General features: G+C 49.2%; 1 protein-coding gene across 4 annotated transcripts in view; it reads left to right on the plus strand.

Annotated features, from left to right (window-relative positions):
* The first annotated feature begins 575 nt into the window (after positions 1–575).
* The window catches only part of LOC147893389 (uncharacterized), a 106,395-nt gene continuing 82,877 nt past the window's right edge, over positions 576–24,093 (plus strand). For all 4 annotated transcript variants that reach the window (XM_087386162.1, XM_087386163.1, XM_087386164.1 and 1 more), the window contains exons 1-4: positions 576–744; positions 849–911; positions 1,016–1,125; positions 21,434–21,553. In XM_087386162.1, coding sequence (XP_087242288.1) covers positions 588–744; positions 849–911; positions 1,016–1,125; positions 21,434–21,553 — 450 coding nt within the window. In that variant the 5' untranslated portion in view covers positions 576–587. The remainder of the gene's footprint in view (positions 745–848; positions 912–1,015; positions 1,126–21,433; positions 21,554–24,093) is intronic.

A 24,093-nucleotide genomic window follows, 5' to 3' on the forward strand; every position in this document is an offset into this window, starting at 1 on the left:
GCACGACACATGATTAGACCCCAGCTGGGCGATTGGTATCCCACTCGAGCGAGATCCTTCTGGATCAGTCGATTCACACTTTGAATGTTGCGTGCAGTTATATGTATGATCATTTGAAAATGTAGATGATTTAGGGCAACACCCCTTTCGACACCATAAAGATCAGACGTGCAAGCCTCTCCCAAAAATCGCTCGACTTTGGGAAGCAATCGGCTAACGTTGACATCGGCACCTCCGACTTCACACTAAATTCCAAAAGCTTTGCAGCTACGCTTTCTACGCTCTTGCCCTTAATACCGCCAAGCTTCCTCTTCTATTCTGAAAATGAGTAAATGGACATGTCTACGATGGCCTTCCTCTCTCTCCTCTCTCTCTCTCTCTCTCTCTCTCTCTCTCTTGCCACTTGAAGCCCTCCTTTGCCTAGAAACTGAATCTCCTCGGAGTGCTAAGTGGAAACTTCTCTATTATTAGACAATAGAAAATATAAATATAAATGGCTTGATCCAAAGGTTGGAGAGATTCTCCATGGAATGGGAGGCGTATAAAAGCCACCTAGAGGAAAGGAAAGAGGAATGAGCTGGACTAGGATGCCACCCGCTTCTTCGTCTACATTCCCTGTTCAGGCTTTGCAATATTCGCTCATCAACAACAGCTCCTCCTCCTTTCGACTGCATTATGTTGCTCACCCTCGCATACACTCCCCTCGACAATGCACCACAGCCCTGGCTTCCCTCTCTTCTTCGAGTGCGCCCTTCCCCCTTCCTTCATTCGCGATTCGCTAATTATCCTGCTTGGCGCTTTTCTTTTTGCTTTCCATGACGCCATCGATGCCTGCATGTTGAAACCAGCACAAGTGCAGGCGCGCATATCGGCTGCTTCCCACACGGGACTGTTGGACCTGAGCGATTGTGGTCAGAAAAGTTCATCCCCAAAACTATCGCAATTTTTTTGTGAGTATTTGAAAGTCCGGTCGCTGCACCATACTACACTCTCTTTGAGCATTGTGAAATTGTAGGCTTGGAGGAAGTGCCATTACAAGTGTTCTCTTTGACTGGCCTCGCGGAACTGTCTCTGGCTGGGAATAACATTACTCACATACAAGATGACATCCAAAAGCTAACAAACGTAAGTGCTTACTCCTTATCTTCATAAGCAATCGGCGCTTTTTGTCGCTTTTGTGTCGCAACTGTTATGTATAATTCTCAAATACACAAGGCTCGATCGAAACAAATGAAATGCGTTTTCATCGCGACAACATTGTTGTGATAAAAGAGCTAAATTTTCCGACCAACGGCTTTGTCAAGCAAAGTAAGGCTCGTCACCAAGTCATCTCTAATGATCTGGTAGGTTGGATACCGCTTTAGAGCGATATTTCAAAATGAACATGGAGATGCAATCCTTACGTAACGAGCATGTTTGATGCCCATTGTCTTCTCTTCCAGTCCTCGTTTGCTTATTTTGTGCAATATACGGAGCTCACGGTCATGTCCAGATGCTTCAGCTCAGATTGTTTGCCTTCAAAATCTGACCGATCACTTTTCTGAATTCAGCTTTCGAGCCTTAGTGGCCACTTGTTTAGAGCTATGTACACCTCGCTGCATTTGCCCTTTAACATTTGGCAGTTGTGTCTTATGGTTAAGTCAAGTCCAATAGACTCCACGGGTCTTTAGAAACCGAGTTTAGCTGCTTATGCTTGGGCAAAGATGATGACATATGCTTGGTAAGTATGTCTACCTTTTGTTGTCTGCCGTGAGGTAGGTCTTAGTGAAGACGATTCCCAAGAAGAGAAAAATCGTCATTTTTTTATTTTCAGAAAGTCATGAGTTATTTTATGATCCACTTACTATTTTCTTTTCTACAAATCCTCCATATTATTACCCACTCTCTCTCTCCCCCTTCCTCCCTCCCCCCCCCCCCTCTCTCTCTCGCTCTCTCTCTCTCTCGCTTTCAATTCATCATCTCTCCACCCTCTTTTCCGAGCTGCAAATCCAATTCTTCTTCTTCTTTGGTATTTTAGATTTTGGGCAGGCCTTATGAATGATTTATTATCATTTACCTTGTTTTTCAAAATTGTTGGTTACCTCATTTTTATTCTCTTTTGTTTTCTTTTTTATTTTCTTTGTAGAATTTCGGACTTTAGAACAACAAAAATCTGAATTTGTATGATTGGTTATATTCTAGTCTTACAAATGTATCAGTTGGTATTGTGACAATTCTTTCTATCTTAAATCGTGCATTGCCCTATCAGCTAGATTTAGATTTAGATGCTCGTTGGGAAGAGACTAAAATGAAAACGTTTATAGACTTCACAAGTAGTTGTAGCTTGAATGAAGAGATTTTGGACTACCTTTTGATTAGCCTTCTCCTTTAGTGATAGCCTTCGTCATGGCTGAGTCTGTCCTTCACCTCCGGAGTGCTGACAGAAACTCAGTACAAAGACTTTGTATAAATGGATGCTCAAGTATGTGTGGGTGTGTGGATTTGTATATGTGAGAGCATATTTTTATACTATGGTCTACACCCAATGTTGGGCCTTGATGACGTCAGTGGGGATGTCATAGTAGCTAGTCCCTGCTATGCATGATGGAGTTTATGGTTTTCAACCTTGTGAGTGACTATCATGAGATTGAAACTGCACTATGTTGTGTTTTTAGAGGATGAGTTTGGGAATGTTCCTGGATTCATCTAGGTATATTCTAGTCTTACAAATGTATATTAAGTCAAGTCCAATCCCTGTTCTATTCATGGAAGTCTAAATACCTGTAAACAATTTAAAAAAATTCTTACCTAGTTTAGTAACAATTGAGAAATTGGAATTCAAAGCGTGCCATTCTCCTAATTAAAAGCTGGAAATAGCATGCACATTGTCTACATAGGCAACCATGAGCATTGAATTTTAAGATGAATTACTTGTGGGACCACACACAACTGGGTGCGAATGAGGTCCACCCACTCCTTTGGTTTAGGGGTTGTGTTCTATCTATCGGAGTCACAAAATTGCTTTACAAGCAAGCCGGCTGCTAGGTCGCCAACAGGACCAACCTAGGGGTGTTGGTTGAGGGTTAAAGCACAATCTAATCAAGTGTTATCTATCGAAGTCACAAAATTGCTTTACAAGCAAGCCGGCTGCTAGGTCGCCAACAGGACCAACCTAGGGGTGTTGGTTGAGGGTTAAAGCACAATCTAATCAAGTGTTTGGATCGACCTAAGGTTGAGATTGGAGCTAGAGTGGATGAGGTTAAGATCCTGTGGATATAGAGCAGATCCAAGAAAGGCAAGGCTAATCCAAGAGAATTGAGCTATTTTAGAAAAAGCTAGGCTTTCAAGCAAAACCAGGGGGGGCATTTTTTTGCAAAGAAAGGAACCTTCTATTAATGCTTAAAAAACCCCCATAAGAATCAGCTGCCAAGAAGGGCTGATGATGGTAAATACAAAGAGAAAGGCCTGGCTGTCCAAGATCAGCCTGCCGGCAATTTAGAAATGAAAAGAAATGCAATAGGGACAATGCAATAGCACATTCCACTTTTGTGAAGCCGGCTGGACTGCTGCAGCCTCTACCTATTCCTGATCGACCCTGGCAAAGCATTGCCATGGATTTTATCTTTGATCTTCCTTGTACACCATCGGGACATGATGGGATATGGACCATTATTTGCAGATTCAGCAAGCAGGTCCACTTCATTCCCGTAAGGAAGAAAATTACAGCAGACCAGATGGCGAGACTCTTTATGTCTCATGTGTTTAAACATCACGGGATGCCTCAATCAATTGTCAGTGATAGAGACCCGCGGATGACAAGTCTTGAGGTATCTTTGAGAATATGGATACCACGCTGAATTTCTCATCCTCTTTCCATCCTGAATCTGATGGGCAGTCCGAAGAAGCCAATTCCACTGCCCTTGATCTTCTAAAATGCTATGTTTCAGATCAGCAATCGAAATGGGAGCAATTTTTGCCACTTGTTGAGTTCGCCTATAACAACACTGTACACTCATCCACGGGGAAAGCCCCCTTTGAAATTGTGGTAGGAGAACGGAAGGTACCTCCCATTCTGCATACGAAAGATAAGATTTTTGAAGCGGATAGATTTGTGGAAAGTTTGGATGTTGCTTACCAGAAGGTCAAAACAGCCCTCCAAAAAGCCAAGAGAAGCACAAATGGGCAGCTTTTAAGCATCGCCGTCTTGAAAGAGGGCGATTCGGTGATGTGCCTGTTGACCTGCTTCATGGGGATCAGCCCGAGGTGGAAGAGTTCGATGAAATCTTGGTTCTGGAACAGATTTTGGCACATATGGAAAAAAAAGTGAAAGGTAGAGTTTCCCGTTGCTACTTGGTGAACTTCAGGAATTATCCTGCACTGGATGCGAGGTGGATGAAGAAGTGTGACCTGGCAGAGTCACCTCAGATTTTACAGCTCTACCTGGATGCGTTCTAGCTTGCGTGCACTGTGGTACAGGCTCCTACAGGTTCAACAGAGCAGAGATTTGGAGCATTGCCTGGTGCTCGAGAGGAGGGTGGCACCTCCCCTTCCTTGATTCAGATTGCTCATGTATCTGGAGATCGCTTGGTGGCACCTATTGTCTTACCCGAGATACTGCTTGCTGACAGCATTTCTGCCGTGAGGTCTCCATTTTGGGAGTCCATGATGCTGCCATGAGAGCTCCTTTGGCTAGACCAAGGGGTCACTGTTAAGACTTTGCTCCCCGAAAAACAACCGCTAACACTCTGCTACCACACACAGGGAAGGAAGGAAGAACAAATCAAAGAAAAACCAGCTTACTGGAGGAATGCAAGCTGGTTGGGCTGCAAGTGCAGTCCAAGACAGGAAAAATCGGAGCCTGGCTTTAGGGTGAACACCTTGCGAGAACCTGAAATGACCGTCACCCAAAAAAACCGTTGCTTACAGACCACATTGGAATGGGCTTGAGGTATGAGCTATTTGGCCTAGCACACCGGGTTGAGTCTATCTGGAGGCCCGGAGCCTTTCCCGAGGTTGACCCCAAGTCAAATGGCCCCTAGGAGGGCCATTTATGGCTGGAGCAACCGTACGGGCAGCAATTCAGGAGAGCTATAGCCACCCTCCCCTATTCCAATAGCGAGAGGCCTCAAGGGTGCTTGCCTCTCCCTTGTATCCTTGTGACCAGCGAATGGGGTTGGGCGCCGCTTGCTCCTATCTGCTTGAGCAGCCAGCAGATGCGAAGGGAGCCCGTAACTCCTCCACGACCTAGGGCTGTGCGGTGGTCGGATAGCTAGTGTTATGACGAGGTGGGTCTGTGCGGGCTGGAGACGTGCGCTGCCACTAGGGATGACTACTCCACATGTGAGATGGGCACGGAGAACTGGGGGGAGAGGCTACGTAGACGGGGCTATGGCAGGGGGCATCACCATGCAAAGGCGAGGGCGATGACGAGGGAAGGGAGGCGCAACGAGTCAGGCTATGGCGGGGGGGGTGTGGAGATGAGGTAGCAACAGGTGAGCAAGAGCAGCCATTACCGAAGGAGAAGCTAACCAGGGGGCTTTAAGGAAAGTGAGCTATTAGGCATGGCTTCAAAGGTAGCCAAGCTAGGCTTATATATACAAGCCCGGGGCTCAGTATCCAAGGTGTCTAGGAGACTGATGTTTTCTAGGGACTAAAACGAAATGTTCATTTGTTGTAAACATGAAACATGCATGGATTTGCTTGAATAGCACATCATATGAGTTGTAGACTCTCGACATCAAAACGTAAGTAATAAGCACTGCTATCACGAGGGCGTGATTTCTAGCGCATGCATGTGGGTAGGACCCTGGAAAACAAAGAGCGAGGTCATGGGTTGCTTGATGTGCTAGAATCCCTAGCATTTGTGCTTTGGGGGTGAATTTTGAGAGGTTTGGGCCCAAGAGGGGTCAAAGAACCTTAGAATCCAAAGTTGGTCATTGGTTGAGCTTAAAAAGGTCCCATTAGAGGGGGCAAGGGGCAATTGAAGGGGGGATGCCATGTGGCATTTCCCCATGCCTTGGATCATTTTGGCAAGGTTGCCAGAGGAAGGTCCTAGAGCTAGTAATGTTGATGAGGCGGCAGAGAAAGAAGAGACACGGGATCCTTTGTGGAAAAGGGATGAGCTGGTGGTACGGCTTCACGGGCTGGATGGTCTGCACGCAATCTTTGGCTGGAGCAGCACATCTTTTCGTGGTTGTACCATCATACGACTGTGCATGGAACAGCTGTACGATGTACGAACGGAGCTGTGTGCAGGTCATGGGCAAGAAGAACGTATGAAGGTTGGTACGTGGACTGGTCAAGGTCTCCAAGGCTGCTCAAAGTTGAGGTCTTGGGCTGTTTGTACGGTAGGTTTGGCCAAGTAGTGGACTTGTGGGTTGTTTGTACAATGAACAACCAGTGCTAAGGAGTCTCCTGGGTTGTCAGCTCCATTGATGGAGGAGGTCTTAGCTGCTCATAGGGTCAAGTTCACAGCCCATGAATTGATCCGGAAGGGGCTGGTTGTATTCCATCCTTTCTTTCTCTTTTTCTTCCTTGGACTTCGCTGTTGTACGGTCTGGTTATGCTGAAGTACATGCATGATAATGCATCATTGAGACTGGGTTGCATTAGCTCGGGGATGAGCTTGGTTTGAGCTCCGGGCTGGTTAAAAGTCCACTCATGCTTAGCAGTGATTGCATAGTTCTTTGAACTGTGTTTGGAGAGGTCTAGTTGGCAGAGAGGCCCACTGTGGATTTTTGCAGTTCAAATTCATGCTTTTGAAGCTTGTGGGCAGGCCAGTGATGCTCTTACCCATAGCTTGGGTATCTCAGTGAGGCAGTAGACACCTGCTGCAGTTTGGGGAGTTGTGTGACCCCGCTTGGGCTGCTAACAACAACTTCGGGTTCTTATGCACATGTTAGCACTGATGTGGATGCCTGTTGTCACTAGGGTGTGAGAGTAGGGCCCAGCAGGGCCAGTGTTTGGGATATTGACACCTACTGAAAGTGTGAAGAGCATTGAATGCATTTGTGGTCGAATTCAGTGTAACCTATTTGCTAGCTTTGGCAGGTAACATGTTCCGTGTGGGAATATGTTTTTTTGGTTTCTTCAGGAGATAGGTCACATGCAGGCAGTGGTTGCTAGGCAGATGGCACATCTTGAGTACAGCCTCATTGTTGAGTAGGCAGGGGTTGAGAATCCATGCTTGGAATGGGAAGTATCCCTCGAACCCCGAGAGGGAGGGTACAGATGTGACTGCCATAGTGTTTGCTCTGTTGTGATGCTAGTTCTCTTATAAGAAACAAGTTGATGTATCGGGATATGTGCGACCCATAGGGTGAGAGACTATTGGTCATGGCAGTCCTGGACAGTGGAGAAAGCTCCTGTATGCTTTCTTTCTCTGGTTTGAGCAGTTGGATGACTAATTGGGCACTAGTGGCAGCTGTGGGGAACTCAGTGGTTAGTGGGCTGCTAGTGACGGTTCCGGGCTGTGTGCAAGCTTCCTGGACTAGGGATGGAGACCTATTGCCAGGAGTGGCGAGAGCAGTGAACAGTCAAGGCTATGCAGGGTATGTGGATGCCCAATGGGATGTGGAATGCCTCAGTTGTAAGAAGGAAGTATCCTTTTGTAGCCTGGAATTCTGGGTCTCTCACTTAATTAAAGAAATACCGAAAGGGGCACCAAGGTTTGGGGCCAATCTGTGTCTTTGTCTTGGTGCAGGGGCACTCTAGCTCCCAATTTGTTAATTGTGTATTTGCTGCGTACTTGCTGTGAATAATACTTGCTGGTCATTTGTAGTTTAATGCCCTTTGATTTATTGAAGGCCGGTTTCAACTGCCCTGATTTAAGTATGATTCATGCTAAAGATTCAAAAACGCCCTATTTAAGCAATCATTAAAAGATGTCATGCAAAAGTTTTTACATAATAAGCATTGAGAACCATAAATGGTAAAACATATATCGTAAAACCAAAGTAGCCAGGTCCAGCCCTAAAAAAGTAGAGCCCAATAGCCAGGAGCATACACTTGAAAGCTCAAAGTAGTCACTAGTAAGCCTAACTACTGTATTAGACTCTAGTCTATTGAGTACTAATTACTGTCTAGACTCTACATAGTAGATACTAGAGACTAATCAGTCACTCCTTTCATTATCAGACATGGCCACTATTGCCTCCTCATCAATGTCCTCCTCCTCCTTGCTCTTTGTGGAAGCTTTTGATTCGGAAGCTGAAGCCTCCTCCACTGGCTGGCTGGGATGCACATCCTCAGCCATAGTGCGAGCTCTCTGGTGTGATCCTCTCTGATCAGCTCCTCAAACAGCTGCATGTATTTATCATGCTCCCCTCATGGAAGCTCCGGTATATTGGGAGGTCTATCTCCACGGTATTTGGGTTCACTTCATTAAACATACTTGAAAGTAAAGGGCAAGAATTCATTATTACTTGTCATAAACATTGAAGTTTTGAACAATTTGAAGTGTGCAATAACTTGTAAGAGCACTGTAAATTAGGAAATTGGAACTTCAAGGTTGCAACTTGCAAGTTTACCTGCAGAGGCTCCTTTAAGCCTTTGAACTTCTCCACTAGATGCAGGTTGCTATGAGCAAACACCAAACTCTCTAACTGAGGTGTGGAGAGATGGTTTCTTTTCTTTGTATGGAACAAAGCACATGTACTCCAATTCTTCTCACAAGCTGCAGCAGTGCAGTCCTGTGAGAGGATCCTCATAGCAACACTCCTTAATTTAGGAGTTGCAGCTCCATACTTCTCCCACCAAGACACAGGAGAAAGAAGAGTGTCTATGTTCATGGCAGTGGCCCTCCTCAATGTCAAGGTTGAGTTTCTAAATACCAGCAGCTCATCCTCTAGCTGCCCCACAAGTGCAGTGTCATTTTTTGAAACAAGATCTACATATGTATTCCAGCCACTCTCAACTCCTCATCAATGTTGTGCTCCTTGACCTCGATAAAGGATGCAATACATTTTCTGCAGCATGTATTAGCATGTATTGACTTGTGAAACCAATTCCACTGCCTCTCCCGTATGTCTTTTATCTCATCTAGCATTTCGATTTCCTTCAACTCCCCAATTTCTAACATAAATGGCAAATGAAGAAGAGAGTTGCACCTTGCTAACTTGCTGTTCTAACTTCTACTGTTAAAACTTACATAAAGTGAGGATTCAGAATTTAGAAATTAGCTTACCTCTCTGCACTCAATGTTGTATTGTTGTCGAGGCTTCTACCAATCCGATCCATGAACTCTCTCTACAATAAGCCAAGAGTAGACCCTTCTTGATCTATCAACCTCAGCACACAAAAGATGGGCCTCAAAGCAGCTGTCAAGGCTGAAGCATCGTGCTAAAAGGCTGTGCCCATCACTGTCGTACTGAATGCAACTGCCTTCCGATCAGTATGGCCACCCCATGCCCCATGAAACCACGGTGCAAAGAAGGCCATCGTGCATCCTAATGAGCCTCTCTAGAATGATGCACATGTGCAAAGGGGGTTTTTGAGGGTTTGAATAACTCCAAGTCTTTTTTGGCTCTGACTTCCCAATATTCTCAATCAACAAATCCTAAACCAATGGGGTGCACATGGGCTTCAGACAATAGAAAATTCTTCCTCCACCATTCGCCTCATTGACCCACAATTGCTTGCATTGTCTGTCACAACCTGTATCACATTATCAACACCCACATCCAAGATCACTTGCTTGATGCGACGATAAAAAAAACTCTCGTGATAGTGGTACCTGCAACTGATGCATCCACAACACGCAACAGGTGGTGCCCTTGCAATAGGATACTACTATATTAATGACATGCCTATGCCTCACGTCACTCCATCCATCTGATCAGGATGCTGCAGCCATACTTTACCTAAGCTTGCCACATGGGTTTCAGCTCTGATTGAAGAAGATCGACCTCCTCCCACAATTATCTTCTGTGCAAGGCCTTGCATGAAGGGCCCTCCCATTCCTTACCAATGCGAGAAATGGCTCTAACCATTGCATTGTTTTTGCTACATGGAAAGACAGATTACACTTGTAAAAAATTATGCAGCTCCCTCTCCCTATGTGCTTGTTTCGTATACATGGATCTCATTACGTTTGGTATGTTACCAAATGCGTTTCGTTGCAACTATGTCACCTCCTTGTGGCACCTTCAAAGCACTCAGCCTGTGTTGCTCTCCTAGAGCTTATGTGGGCTTCATAATGGTACCCCGCAAACACACCTTCCTGCTGCTTCAATGTGCAGCCCTCTGTAAGGCAGAGTCTACTCTGTTGAACCTTGACCTCCTTTCTGCTGTGGTAGGCAGCCAACTAGTGAGGCACAAGATTCCCGTGATTCTATCTTCTCTTGCTGCTGTGAAGGCAGCCTCTTGTGAAGACCTTTTGCGGTAGTTTTGGACCTCCCTGTCGCAGTGGTGGCAACCCAAGTTGAGGCACCAGTGGCTTGGCAATTTGGAATAATGAATGCCCCCTTTAGGGGCCCTTTTATAGGTTGGAGTCTCTGGAAATCTGCCTGACCAGCCTGCAGACTGGCTCGCCCTTGCAATGCTTCTTTCTGCTGGCCCATTCAGGGCAACTAACTGTGCGTGGCAGATCTTCTCCATGTGACTCTGATCTGCACTGCTGCGCCCCTGTCTAGGTGACCTGACCTGCTCCTGTAGCTCCGAGAAGCCTTTATTACCTGTGCCTTTTGCTCCTGGCTGCTGCACAGCCCTCTGCTCTTTTTGCTGCTCGCAGACGAGCTCCGATCTGTTCCAGAGACAGTCCCCTGACTGCCACATGTCAGCCCAGCTCCAGATAACTTTGTTCCGAATGATTCTGCCCTGATTGTGTGGCCTGATCAGCTCCTGCTGTGCTTCAAAAGGTCTGCAGACTGACCCAACCCTGCAATGCTGCTTTCTGCTGGCCAATTCTGGGCGCCTAACTGCTGTCTGGCAGGTTTGCTCCATGCTACTGTGATCTGCACTGCCCCCGACCTTGTCTGGGTGACCCAATCTGCTCCTGTAGCTCTTACAAGCCTCTATTACCTGCGCCTTTTGCTCCTGGCTCTTGTGCAGCCCTCTGTTATGATGCCAAGTGTGGTGCCAACCATGAGGTTGCCTCACTCAGTGTGAGTCATACCTTAGATGCTGTATGGTACTTTGATAGTGGCGCTTCCAGGCACATTAGTTCCAGGAATATTCATTTGCAAGTTCGTAGCCTGCTCTTATTGGCAAAATAATGTCTTGTGCCAACAATTCTTCATATATCGTGAAAGGAGTTGGGAGGATTTTTCTGTATTCAGTTGATGGGACTGATTTATGCCTTCCAGTTGTCCTGTATGTGCTAGGGCTAAAGAAGAATTTACTTTCTGTGTCCTCTTTTGGGAAAAGAGGCTTGGCTGTCATTTTTGAAGATGATAGAGTGCATTGTCAGGGATAGAGAAAAAGGCTATCAAGTAGTCATTAGAGGCACTTTGAATCAAGGTTTGTATCAGCTGGACAAACATGACAACAATTTTCTCATGCATGTGTGTGGCAACAGTGACTGCAGAAATGGAGAATGCAGAATTATAGCACTGAAACTTGTCATGTGAACTACGGAAGTTAGCAATTGTTACAGAGTCATGGGATGGAACATGATAAACCTTCTTTGGAGACGACTCCTAGACATGTCTGTGAAGGGTGCAAATGCACAGAATGCCTTTCCTAGAGATGGATCTATTAGAGCTGAGAGAAAATTGCAGCTCATACATAGCGATTGTGTGGTCTTGTAAGGACACCATCTTTGAGATCACATCTATTTTTTGTTACCTTCATAATGAACATTCTATATTTTCATGGGTGTATCTTTTGAAAGAAAAATCTGATGTCTTTCAGCCGTTTGTTGCTATGGCTGAGAATGAGTCTTGGTGCAAAGTGCAGGCTCTGAGAACAAACAGAGGGGGTAATACATGTCAGATGCCTTCAAATAATTCTTGAAGGAAAGAGGGATTATGCATCAAATGGTGTTGCTGAGAGCAAGAACAGGTCTTTGATGGCCAGATGCATGATCAGAGGGAAGAGGTTGCCACAGATTTTGGTTGGAGACAATAATCTGTGCAGCACATGTTTTGAATAGATGCCCACTAAGGCCTTGAAAACTGCTACTCCCTTTGAGCGTCGGTATAACATAAAACCTAAGGTGGACTACCTCATGGTGTTTGGCTGTGTTTCCTATCCACATATGCCTAGTCAGTTGAGAAGCAAGCTGGATGATAAGGTAATAAAATGCATTTTTGTTCGTTACAGCAGTTCTACAATCCTCAAACAAGAACGATTTTTATAAGTGAAGATGTGATTTTTGCGGAGATCAGTCCATGACTGCGTTTGGTATACAAGACAAGGTTGATTGCCAAAGGCTAGTCTCACCAGAAGAGGATAGATGATTATGAAATGTTTTCCCCACTTCCAGGATGTTGTTTCATTGGCTGCGCTCATTTGGTTGGAAACTACATCAGTTGGATATAAAAACATCCTTTTTCAATGAGCACTTGCAGGAAGAAGTGTATGTGAGTTAGCCTGTTGGTTTTCAGATGCCTAGTAAGACAATTACAAGGTAGAGAGGTGAGAATAAATTCTCCCAAAACTTTTGCAGAATCTATTAAGTATGCCCAAATTTATGATGATATAACTGGAAGATTTAAAAGTGGAACAAACTAGTTTTGTTCCGAGATTTATACCAACTTAGAAGAAATGGGCAATCGAAAAGGGAGTTTCCTAGACGCAGTCCTAGAAACTCCACACTCAATAAAAGAGGCGGACAGCAGGAGAGAGCTATAGATTAGGCAGCGTTGTCTCCGTTTCAGCACTAGTGTCCACGTAGTGCGGTTTGTGAGTGTACTTTCTATATCTATTTCGGGTCCTATCTTTGGAAATTGTTATTGAGTTATTGATTGCCATATCTTGCTGTCTACTTCAGGTCTGAGTGTGATGTTCATTTGTATGGTTGCGTGCACATCCTGAGTAAGATCTAGAGTTCTCAAGTGTGGTCTTGTGGGCAACTTATTTTCCGCTGTGTATCATGACATGGTGTAAGAAGTGCTAGATGTACATGATTATATTGTCCAACAGTTGAATCTCTTCCAAGATATTCACATCATGTAGAAGGCTTGTGAGCTTTTGCCCGAATGCATAAAATGGTCAAGCTCCAATGCTCAAGTCCCGAGCAATGAGCGTAGGCTTCAATCCAGACTACTCTACCGAGATGCCCTAGTTGAGGATCTTAGAGGCCAATCGGCCTAACTAACATTCATGCTACTCCGTTGTGGCCAATTATCGGGGACTAGATTGAAGTGCCTCCACTGGACATAGGAGATCTTGCTGTTGTGGCTCTTTTGGGGATACCTTGTGTCTTAAAGCTTTAGAATATCAATGATGCCACTATCCACTAGCTCTTGATGGTGGCTATTAGGATTATTGCTAGGCACGATGGGGGGAAGGGGGTCGGAGTTGGTTGCTTTGATCGTGCTATATCCCATCCTTGTGAGGTGAGGGCGATTGAAAATTAAGGACATGTGTTTGTTAAATCACAAATGCTTTTGCGATTGAGGCGTTATCTTAGCAAGTTAGCCACCTTCACCTTCTAGGAGAGCTCTCTCTTAGAGATGGTCTCCATAGTGAGCTCACAAGTTCTCACACCACTGCTTTGCTCTTATTATGTACAATGTCTCTTATGCTTCCTCCTTAGGCTACACCTAACCAACCTATGTAACTAATCAGGCTATCAGGCAAGATCTCGATTAAATAAGTGCTTTTGATAATGGCCGATGATTTTGTTGACACCTTCGGTCCTATCCAATTGGCTGATGTTGACGTCTTCGGTCCTATCCAATTGGCAGAAGTTCTCGGCTTCGTACCCTTGAGGGCCCTCACTATTAAAGAACCTAACTCTCTTCGGTCATGCTAGTGGCCATCTTTTTGTAATTTAAAATCAATAAATAGTTTGTCTTAAAAAATATATTTTTTCCTTTGTTTAACCTATTACTGATGTTTGTAGCTTGCTTGACCACTACAGGAGGCAGCAGAGAAAAGGGGGGGGGGAGGGTATTGCAAGGCACAGCACTCTCCAACCGGAGGTGGGAAGGACCACAACCCAGCAGTGGGGGGCCGCAAGGGGGTGCAGCAACAGCCCTAGGGGAGGGGCAAACAGAGAAAGAAGGGTGTTGCGGGGGGGTGGGCAAGGGGCTGGGAGAGGGGGTGAGAAGGTCATGAAGGTGTAAGCAAGAGAAGGGTGGAAGGAATTGAGGAGACAAATGGGGAGGGAAGGGGAGGCAGGGTGGAAGGTAGAAGGGATTCGGAAGGCTGAGGGGAGGGAAGGGGAGGGGAGGCAGGGTGGAAAGTCAGAGGGATGGAGATAGGGTAGAGAGCTCACCCTGCGTCCTGCATGTCTTTCGTTTAAGATGTAATTTATGTGATCACACTTCTTTTTTTTTGCGCAAAAAGTAGTGCTAGTTATATTACTTGAAAGCGAGAGTACAAGAGGGCCTAAAGGCCAGCGGGCTGCAATCACAAAATGGATACAGCCCGAGGAGCCAAAATGCTAATTACAAGCCTCTCAGGGCATAATCATCGGAGAGTGGACAAGCAGCCACGGTGGGGGGGCGTAATGCCACTGAAGACTCTGAGCAGAGTGCTGGAAGAACAGCTCCCGGTGGTCCCAGTCATGAAGGAAGCGCCGTCTCTTTTCCTTCCCTGCCCATGACTCCCCCTGAATCTGATCCCACTGACCCTTGAGTGTGTGAATGATCGTGCTCCAAATGTTTGCTAGGGTCTGGGTAGCAAAAGAAACCTGATCTCCTACGGTCTGCGCGCATCTGGAAGTCCAGATATGCTAGCCTGTAATGCTCCCTATGATCTCCCAAACTGGGTGCTGAGTCATCGCTCCTGCATCTGTCTCTGTCAGATGCCAAGGGAAGCTGTCCATGTATGCCCAGGTGGCCTGCGTGATGAAGAAGATGGGATCCTACCTAGAGAACTCATAAGCCAAGTGATGTCCCATCTCAGTGCTGCACCAGCAAACGGCTCCCCAGGTGATCGGTCCTAGCTCGGCAGCCCTCGCTAAGATCCTCATGACTCCCTTCCAAACTGTCTGCGCATGCGAGCAGCTCCAAAGGCAGTGCTTCGGGGACGACTCCTCCTGAAAACACATCTGGCAGTGCCCCTCTTGTCCCATCTGCCTCAGCCAGCTGCCAACTGGTAGCCCCTTGTGTGCCACCATCCAAAGAAAGTAAGAGATCTTCCTTGGCCGCCAGCTTGCCCAAAGAGTCTTCCAGAAAGTGCGAAGAAAGACCAGAGATATCCCCTGGGCATACCAACTATGTGCGTGTGTGCGTAGCCCGCGCTGGAGAGCCCCAAGAGCACGCGTACTAGTACGCGCACTGTAAGAGAAGAAGGGGGTAGGGTTCTCTGAGGTCTCCAATGGTGGCCAGCGCCACTCCCCTGGGTCCCACTCCACCTCTGTCAAGTAACGGCCCTCCCATATCCAGAGTCTCCAGTCCTGGTCCTACATAATCAGGGGGTCTATATGCCACGTTTTCCTTTGCAGCCCTACGACGCGAAGGCGTTGCCAGGGAAGCTGGGGGTCGATCACGGCCTCTTTGCTCTGTAGGCGGCTATCATCGGCGACAGAGAAGAAGTGGATCGAGGAGTCCGAGAGAAGGCCTGCAACCACCAAAGGAATGCCCCGTGGAGTGAGCTGTCCTAGCCACCTCTCATCTCCCGGGAAGAGCTGTCCGGTGACCATGGGAATCCTCCAACCTACAGGAATGGCAGCATCGATCTCCGCTCGCCGAGCCTGGATCCCACGTGCCATACCTATTGCTGCTGCCAGCTCGCCTGGGCTCAGCTGGCTGTAGACGTCCCTCCAAACCTGGAGCGAGCGCGCGGGCCCACGCGCCCAGAGCGCCCAAGGGATATGGGATCTCTCTCCAAGCTGGCGACCTGTATCATCTGTCACCTGGCTGCTCCAGATCAGGGGCTGTCTGTCTATCTCCTCTTGGCAACTAGGGGGAACCTGGGAGAGGCTGTGTCGCAACTTCCTCCAGACCGAGACGAGGCTACGGAGGAAGGGGGAACGGGGCTGAGTCAATGGGGCAGAAGTGAAGATTTACCGGATAGATGGCTGCCAATGACCCCCTCTCTGGGGGGTACACACGCTGAGACTATGCTGAAGTAAGAGCTTCCACGTCTGCCCTCCTGGGGTCAGACCGTGGATGACTAACTTGCCAAGTAGTGCTTGACTCTGTAGTTCTGGATCTATGATGCCAAGGCCGCCCTTTGTCTGGGGGAGAATGACCGTCTGCCAGGCGACCCGGGCTCTGGTGGTGCCGGAACCATCTGAACCAGACCAAAGGAAGTTCCGCACCAGTCTCCTCAACTGGGCTACACATGATCTTGAGAAACACCAGCAAGAGGCCACATACCAAGCAGTGGCAAGAAGGACCTGGTTGACCACAAGGGCCCTGCCTGCCAAGGATAGCTGAGCCGTGCTCTAGAAAGTCGTATGGAGGCTAGGACCGGCAAGAACTGCTGAGCCGGCGTGATGTCCAGGCCTACCTGGAATCCCAGGTAACGTGTCGTCTGTCCTCTAGGGATCCAGCGAAACCCCTGGAAAATACCCCATTGTGAGCTGGCTCTCGGATCCGTAAGAAAACCAACTGACTTATGTCAGTTGATTTTCGCCCCAGCGGCTAGGCAAAAAACCTCTAGGGACAGTCTCACTCGCTCCAGTGACTCGATATCATCCTGCACATATAGGGCTGTGTCGTCTGCATACTCGGAGTCCGGAAGTTCTGCATCGTCTCGAATAGGGAGACGCATCCCGCGAAGACCAGTGGTACGGGCTCGTAGGAAGTGGGTCATGGCCTCCGCAAAAAATAGGAAGAGGTAGGGCGCTAGCGGACAGCCCTGACGCACCGAGCACTCGAGGGTGAATCTCTCTCCCATCTTGCCGCTGATGATAACCCGGCTGGAGGCCGACCTCTAGAGGCTAGCAATACCTTTGATCCACTCGTGTGGGAAACCGAACCGAGAGAGTGTACCTTCCAAGAAGGACCAGTCTACCCTGTCGTACGCCTTCTCAAAGTCAAGGAGGAGTATGGCAAGGTGCTGGCCACTGTGCTGGGCCCACTCCGTCGCCTCTGAGAAAGTGAAGATGTTGTTCAAAATGCTGCGATCTTGGACAAAACTAGTCTGGGTGTCATGGATCAAGTCGTGTAGCAGGGGGCGAATGCGGCTATTGATCATCTTGGCGAGGATTTTGTAGGCGGTCGGGAGGAGGGTGATAGGGCGCCACTGTTTGATCTCCTGACGGTCCCCCCCTTTGGGGATGAGGCATATCAAGCCTGTCGCAAGGCTCTCTGGCATCTGTCTGCTAGAGAAGATATGCTTGAAGGCTGCGAGCAAGGGCCGGTGGATCTGCTCCCAAAAGGTGGTGAAGAAAGCTCTGGAGAGGCCATCCTCACCTGGGCATTTCTGCCCATCAATAGCGCTCACCGCATCCTGCATCTCCGCCACGGTGAAAGGGGCGAGAAGGGAGTCACTCATGCTAGGCTGCACGAGCCGCGGTGTAGACCTCCACACCTCCTCCCTGCATAGGCGGCCACGAGGGTCTGGGGGCTCCTGCTGGAACAATGTTCTGTAGAAATCTGTTGCCAAGTCCCGGACCTCGTCTGGATCTGTCCTGATACTACCATCCTGCGCTCTAAGAGATCGGAGTTGTTCCCCTGCTGACCTCTGACCATGAGTCCTGAAGAACTCTCTGCACATCCTGTCGCCTTTCCTAGCCTAGAAGGACTTGGAAGCAAGAAACTGACCTGAATCGCCTCCTGCTGACAGATGAGGCTAGACTCAGCAAGCCCCTGAGCTACCTGTGCTGCCATATCCCCGGAGGGGTCCCAATCCTACTCCCACAGGTCCACTATCCTGCTGCGAACCGCTGCTCTAAAGTAGATGGAGTCTGGGATCCGGCATGAGCGTGGAGGTGAGGAGTGAGAGGCTGAGTCCAGGAGTAGGATGACTGGGGCATGGTCTGAGAGTGTCGTCCCTGGAACCACTCTTGACTCTCCACCTCTGCCAAGCGCCCAATCGCTGACATAGAAACGGTCCAGCCGCTCCAGAAGTCTGCCTCCCTCCCTCCTGTAATCCCAAGAGAAGTCCAGACTCCTTGTCCATCTGCGAAAGGAAGGCTCCCTCCAACTGTCCCGACCTCCCACTGCGAATAGGAAGGAGTCCCAATCTGCCTGCTTTGCCTGAGCTATACTGAGGAACTCTGGGCCCCGTCCCTGCTGATCCTCTAGGGTCTCAAGGTTGTTGAAGTCCCCTCCTACAATCCAAGAATCCATCTCTGGCAACAAGTCTGTCAAGGATCTCCAAAAAGCGGCTCTCCGTCTGAGATCGGTCAGGGCATAGATATTGAGGATGCCGATACGGGATCCCTTAATATTCAAGCCCACCCAAAGCGCGCGTCCTCGGATCAGAGTGCCAAAACCACACACATGCTGAACTAGAGAAGCGTCGATGGAGGTACAGACACCCCCGCTCCTCCCCTGCTCGCCAATCGAAGGTTCCCAGTAGGTGTGGGAGCGTCTTGTGAGGACCTTCCCACAAATACTGCTCTGAGAAGCCGAAAGCTTGTGTTCGTGTAATAGGAGCACATCTACCCTTCCCACCAAGGCTGGCTGGAGCTCCTGTTTGAGCACCATCTTCCTGGGGCCGCGGGTTCCTGATGAGTGGAACCCATTGACGTTCCAAGAGATAATGCGTATACTCATGAGGAGGGAAGGTGGGCCACAAACAGCTGTCTGCTTGCGGTCGATGTCGAGGTGGTCGGAGGATGTCCAGTGTGCAGACGAAGGCGCTTCTGTGAGGGTTTCGAAGGAGAGGCCGGATCATCGGACCCATCCTCTAAAACCTTCAACAGAGGGGAGAGGCCCTTCGTCCCATGGTGGTAGGCTCTCTCTAACCAGCTCGACGCCTCTGCCAGGGAAATACTGTAGAAGCCCGCTACCTCTGAGGTCCTCCACGGGCGGAGCCCTTCCGCGTAGACCCACTCCAGAGGTGGCCGAATAATGACCAAGAGGCGGAAACGTTTGGCGCTGTGGTGCCATCTTAGACGAACATCACCCTCCTTCCACTGCTGCTGAAGAAGCTCCTTTGCTCTGCTACCGATCCAGTCCTGCACCTGCTCCTGGGACTGATCTTGTATCGTCTCCCAAACATTTTCATTCGTCCATTGCTCATTCCCTTCACTGGAGATAGTGAAGGAATAGCTAGGACCATCGTGAGGGGCAAGGACGGACACCTTACCCTCGGCCCCCTTGCGGAGGAAGAAGATGCTAATGTCTAGGCATGCAGGGAAGGAGCCAATACCCGCTACATCCAGATGATCCCAAGGTCCTACTCGATAAAACTCCAAAGGTAGAGCTCTAGGAGCAGCCCTTGGGTGTGGGGACGAGGATGAGGAGTCTGAACGAGAGAGAGGGGTGCTAGCCTTCTATGGGGAAGGGCCTCTCCCCTCCGCCGGGCCAGGAGGGATAGGCGCGGGGGGGGTCTGTGCTGGCTTCGGGGCTGCAGGTGGTTCAGGCGGAGGGGGGGGTTCCCTCTGGATCATGCTCGAGGAAGAGAGGGGAGCGGAAACCACCGGTGCTAGGGGGGATCCTGGAGGGGGTGGGGGTCGGGGGACCGAGGAGGAGGGGGGAGGGGAAGGAGGGCGGGGTGAAGGATGAGGGGGAGGTTGGCTGATCTTCTCCTTCCCTTTCTCCTTCCCCTTACCGGGCTGCTGATGAGTAGTGATCACAGGGGGGGGCTCTTGCTGTGGATGGGAAGGCTTTTTGGGTCCTGCTTTGTTTCCCTTCCGTTTTCTTTTGTCCTCCGTCTAGCCTTCCCCTTCGGGAGGGGGTGTCGCTGACTGGTGGGGGGGATCCTGAGTTGCCTGGATGGGTGCCTTCTGAGGTTCTATACCCGTGAAGCGAGGGCGGGAGCGCGCCTGGTGCCCGAAGCCATGGCATCTCAGACACTGATTTGGGCGACCAGTGACCAGAATGCGCTGCGTCAATGCGCTGCGTCACCACACCTGTGTTCGTCTCGATCTCGAACTCCGAGGGGATGCTCTGCGGATCTAGGACTGCCACTTTGACACGTGGCACCCCTTGGGCTGCCGCCGCATCAACATAGGTGTCCTGCATAGGCCAGCCAAAGTGCGCCCCCAGGTCCTTGATGATCGGGCGAAGCTCGGATTGGAGACCTGGGAAGATGAGGGTAACTGGATGGCAAGGAATGCGAAAGCGGGCATCGAAGTCCACTACACTGAAACCCCTATACCATGGGACCATAAGGATGATCTTCCCACCCACAGAAGTAGGGGATCGCCTGACCATATCACTCGCAGCCTGTGCTAAGGAGAGCTTGAGCCAGAAGATACCACGTCGCATGAGTGCAACCTCCTCAATGTGGCTGTCCTCAAGGTAGAGGGTGGACTGCAACCAGTCCCTGATGTCTGCTTGTGAAGGGGAGTAGCCAATGACTCTCCCATAAACGGATGTCTGGGAGAAGTCCGTGGCGGCCTGCTTCACCAAGGAGACCTGGTGCTCTGTCAGTGTTACGCGATAGGCTGATGGAGGGGGGGGGTCCGTCTGGGCCACCGGTTCCGGGCTCGTGGCCACCATACCGCATTGACAAACTGTGAATGCTCCAAAGTCGGGGGAAAGAGAAGGAAACGGAAGAGATGAGGATGGGGGGATTGGTACGGAGGCGGGGGAGGGAAGAGGGAGGGATGGAGAGGTACGGGGAAGCGGGGGGGGAGAGGTGGTGACGAAGGGGCGGGTGGCGGAGGGAAGGAGGAGGAGAAAAAGGGGGGGGGGGCAGCGCAGCGCAGGGAGGGTGAGAGGAAGGGGAAAGGGGGAGGTGTGGCAGCGCCGCACGAGAGGGGGTGGGGAGGAGAGGCGAGGAAGGAGGGGGAGAAAGGGGGGACAGCGTTGCGCCGCAGCGGGGGGGGGCAGGAGGGGGCGGGGGGGTGGTAGTGCAACGCGAGGGGGGGGAGGCAGGTGGGGGAGCTGAGAGCGGAGAGGGGAGGAGTGGAGCGGGGGGGGTGGGCGGGGAAGCGGGAGGGAGCGGGGAGTGGAGAGGGGAGGAGCGGAGCGGGGGGGGAGCGACGGGCGGAGGGGGAGGAGAGGGGGGCGGATGGCTGCGCGGAAGGCGACGGTGAGGGAGGAGGGGGAGGGGAGGGCCGCGCAGCGCGAGGGGGGGGTAGACGGGAGCGAGGGAGGGGAGGGAGTTCGCAGGAGCTTGGAGTTTGATTTTTAGGGGCATGTGATCACACTTCTCATTTACTCTTTCACTGTTTTGTGAATGAATACTTATGTAACATGTCCTTTCTGGTTCTGTTTTTCTATTTAGAGTTATAATGTTCTATGTTTAAAGTGCCTTATCTGTTCTCTGTATACAGTTACGGAGGCTTGGACTTGCTGGTAATTGGATCTCTGAACTTCCTGCAAGCATTGGAAAGTTAAAGCAGCTTGCAGGTCTGTGGGTGCAAGGAAACTTACTTTGTTCTTTACCAGATGAGGTGTGTTGAGTAAATTGCTCAGTAAAATGATACTCTGTGTTTCTTCCTGTATTTCCTCAGGGAACATTGAAAATTGTTTTTCTTTCATGCTGTGGTTTCTGTACTTCTCTAATGTTTTAAGTCTAGACATTGAAACCTCTGTTTGACAGTCCCTTCATTGTCCTGAAATGTCTGTCAAGGACCTTTGAATTTTCAGCCCTTAATGGAAGACTCTTAGCTATGTCTAAATTTCAGTGATGATGTATGCTGAGGTGCTTCTGACTACCAAGGCACATCTCTGTTAATGCGGTGATGATATACTTCTCATCGTCACGTGCTACACATATATCTCGAATGTTAGGTTGGGATGGCGGAGTAGAAGGTGGCTTTGGCTTTGGTGAGTGCATCGGAAGCTTTTGTATATGTAGTGGTGATCAGGTTTTGCTTGTATGGCTTGGTGCATTGCTTCTATAGTGCTTTCACAAAGAATGCATGCGGAAAGTGAGGTGGCCACTGGTTCGCGCCTTCCTCTAGGCTTATTCAATGGCACAAGTGATATTAGGGGTAAAATGGCTTGGCAAACAATGATCTGATTGGCCATAGGTCATATATAAGTTGGGCATAGCAGGATTGTGGTCTGGATAGGTCCATTGGAGCATAGAGTGGCCTCCTGCAATAGTTGGAGTGCCTTGGGATTTTGGCGTATTTGAAGCTGGATTGAGTATATAGAGGCTGCCATTCCAAAGACATGGAGGGAGGGCTTGCACAACGAGAAAATGAGGGCACCACCAAGGCGTGATGTGGGGGATATTCGAAAGACATGGAGGGAGGGCTTGCAAACGAGAAAATGAGGGTACCACCTAGGCCTGATGCAGGGGATAGGTTTCTAGGATCGGAGTCCTTTTTGGAGCCCTTTATAGTGGCTATCATTATAGATGGTACAAGAATGTGGTTGTCCTCTGCTACATGCTCTCACCTGTCTACTTAAGTATATGCTTGTATATGGCCCTGCTTCTTGAGCCTGTGTGTCTCTAGAGATTCATGGGAGGGTCAATTTTTGGATGCACTGCAATGGCAGAGGATTAGAGCATCGGGTAGTGTTACGCTCTAGCCGAGGTAGCATGACCTCGGAAGAATCAGTCGACATTTCCCTTAAAGGATCCATCTTTGTAATATATTTGTTTGCGCTTCATGTAAATGATCGGGAGGGAATTAATGTCAAGGTCCTAGGTGAGGGCTGATAGCACCAGACTAGGTAGATCTAAGGCCAAGGGCCTAATGCAAAGGTTGTGCCCAGGGGCAAAGAATTTAATGCATCCGAAGAGAGGGGTGAAATGTTGCATTAGGAAGGCCCTATATGGATGACATGTGGCATCTAGATCTATCTAGGGAATTGGGGCTTGTTGAGGCTAGAGAGAGAAGAGAAGGAATTTATTCACGTATGATTTTGAACGGAAAAACTCTGTCTGCTTGTTAGCCTCAGCGAGATTTGGCTGGGAGGTGATTCATGGTGCTGCTCCCGTGATTCGAGGTAGAGATTGGATCAGAGTGCTTTACATTTGGTATCAGAGCACAAGGCTACGATTGGGATGGGATTGACGAATAGTGCGGTGATCATCTGGCGCCGGCTTACGGACTGGCTGAAGCATCGATCGACGCTGGCCTACGAACGGGCCTACGCAAGCTAGTATAGGGGATAAGAAGGTCTTCGACGTAGAGAGTGGAGTATAGGTGGCGAGGCGATGGGCTGACCGTGATGAAGCTGCTGACGATGCCCGTGATCGATGGCGCTCCCGTAACTACAACGGAAGGGGGGCATAGCTGGAACTCGGGAATTAGGTAGGCCCTTTGATGTTGACAGTCCACGATCGACCTCATATCAATGGAGATCCCATGTGGGGCAATCGACGAATATTGAAGCGATCTACGTTGACGGAGGCTTCTGAGTTGTTGTTGGAGCTTGGCGGTCCCGTAAGGCAATGACGGACAGCAGGCCTGGAGCTTGGGTTGACGCAGATTGCGACGGGAAGTGGGGCATAGTTGTATCTAGCCTCAACTATTGGTCATAAACCCCACGCGACGGGCAGACTGCAACGACGCAGCGGACGATAGCGTGGAGCGCTAGTCGACAAGCAGGTGGCCGAAATCAGGATGTGGGCAGCGAATATGTGAGCGGCGATCTGGAGCGCACGATAGGCAAGGAGAAGAGGCCACGTAAACACAGATCCGTATCGAAGGAAATCCAAGGCTGTGACTGCGGACTGTTGGCGGGATTTACATGGAACCAAGCAGTGGTGAAATCGTTGATGACCAGGGAGCTTTCTTTGATCTCCATTAGTTTTGTGTTGTTTTTTTTTTCTTCTTCTCGATTTACTAGGGTGATGCGCTACTTTCATAGACAGGATAACGTGAATGATCAGCATGCATGAGGCTTCAATGTTGTAGCAGGGACAGATTATGCCTGTGCATATGCCTGTGTGCTTCAGTCAGAGTCAGATTGCAGGAATTTCCCTAGTATAGGGAAAAGCGTCATCTGAGATATATGCCTGGTTCAAATGTCT

This window comes from Dipteris shenzhenensis, chromosome 15 (assembly GCF_047967505.1).
Source record: "Dipteris shenzhenensis isolate YYH24624 ecotype China chromosome 15, Dip_SZ_1.0, whole genome shotgun sequence".
In the NCBI taxonomy this organism is placed as follows: domain Eukaryota; kingdom Viridiplantae; phylum Streptophyta; class Polypodiopsida; order Gleicheniales; family Dipteridaceae; genus Dipteris; species Dipteris shenzhenensis.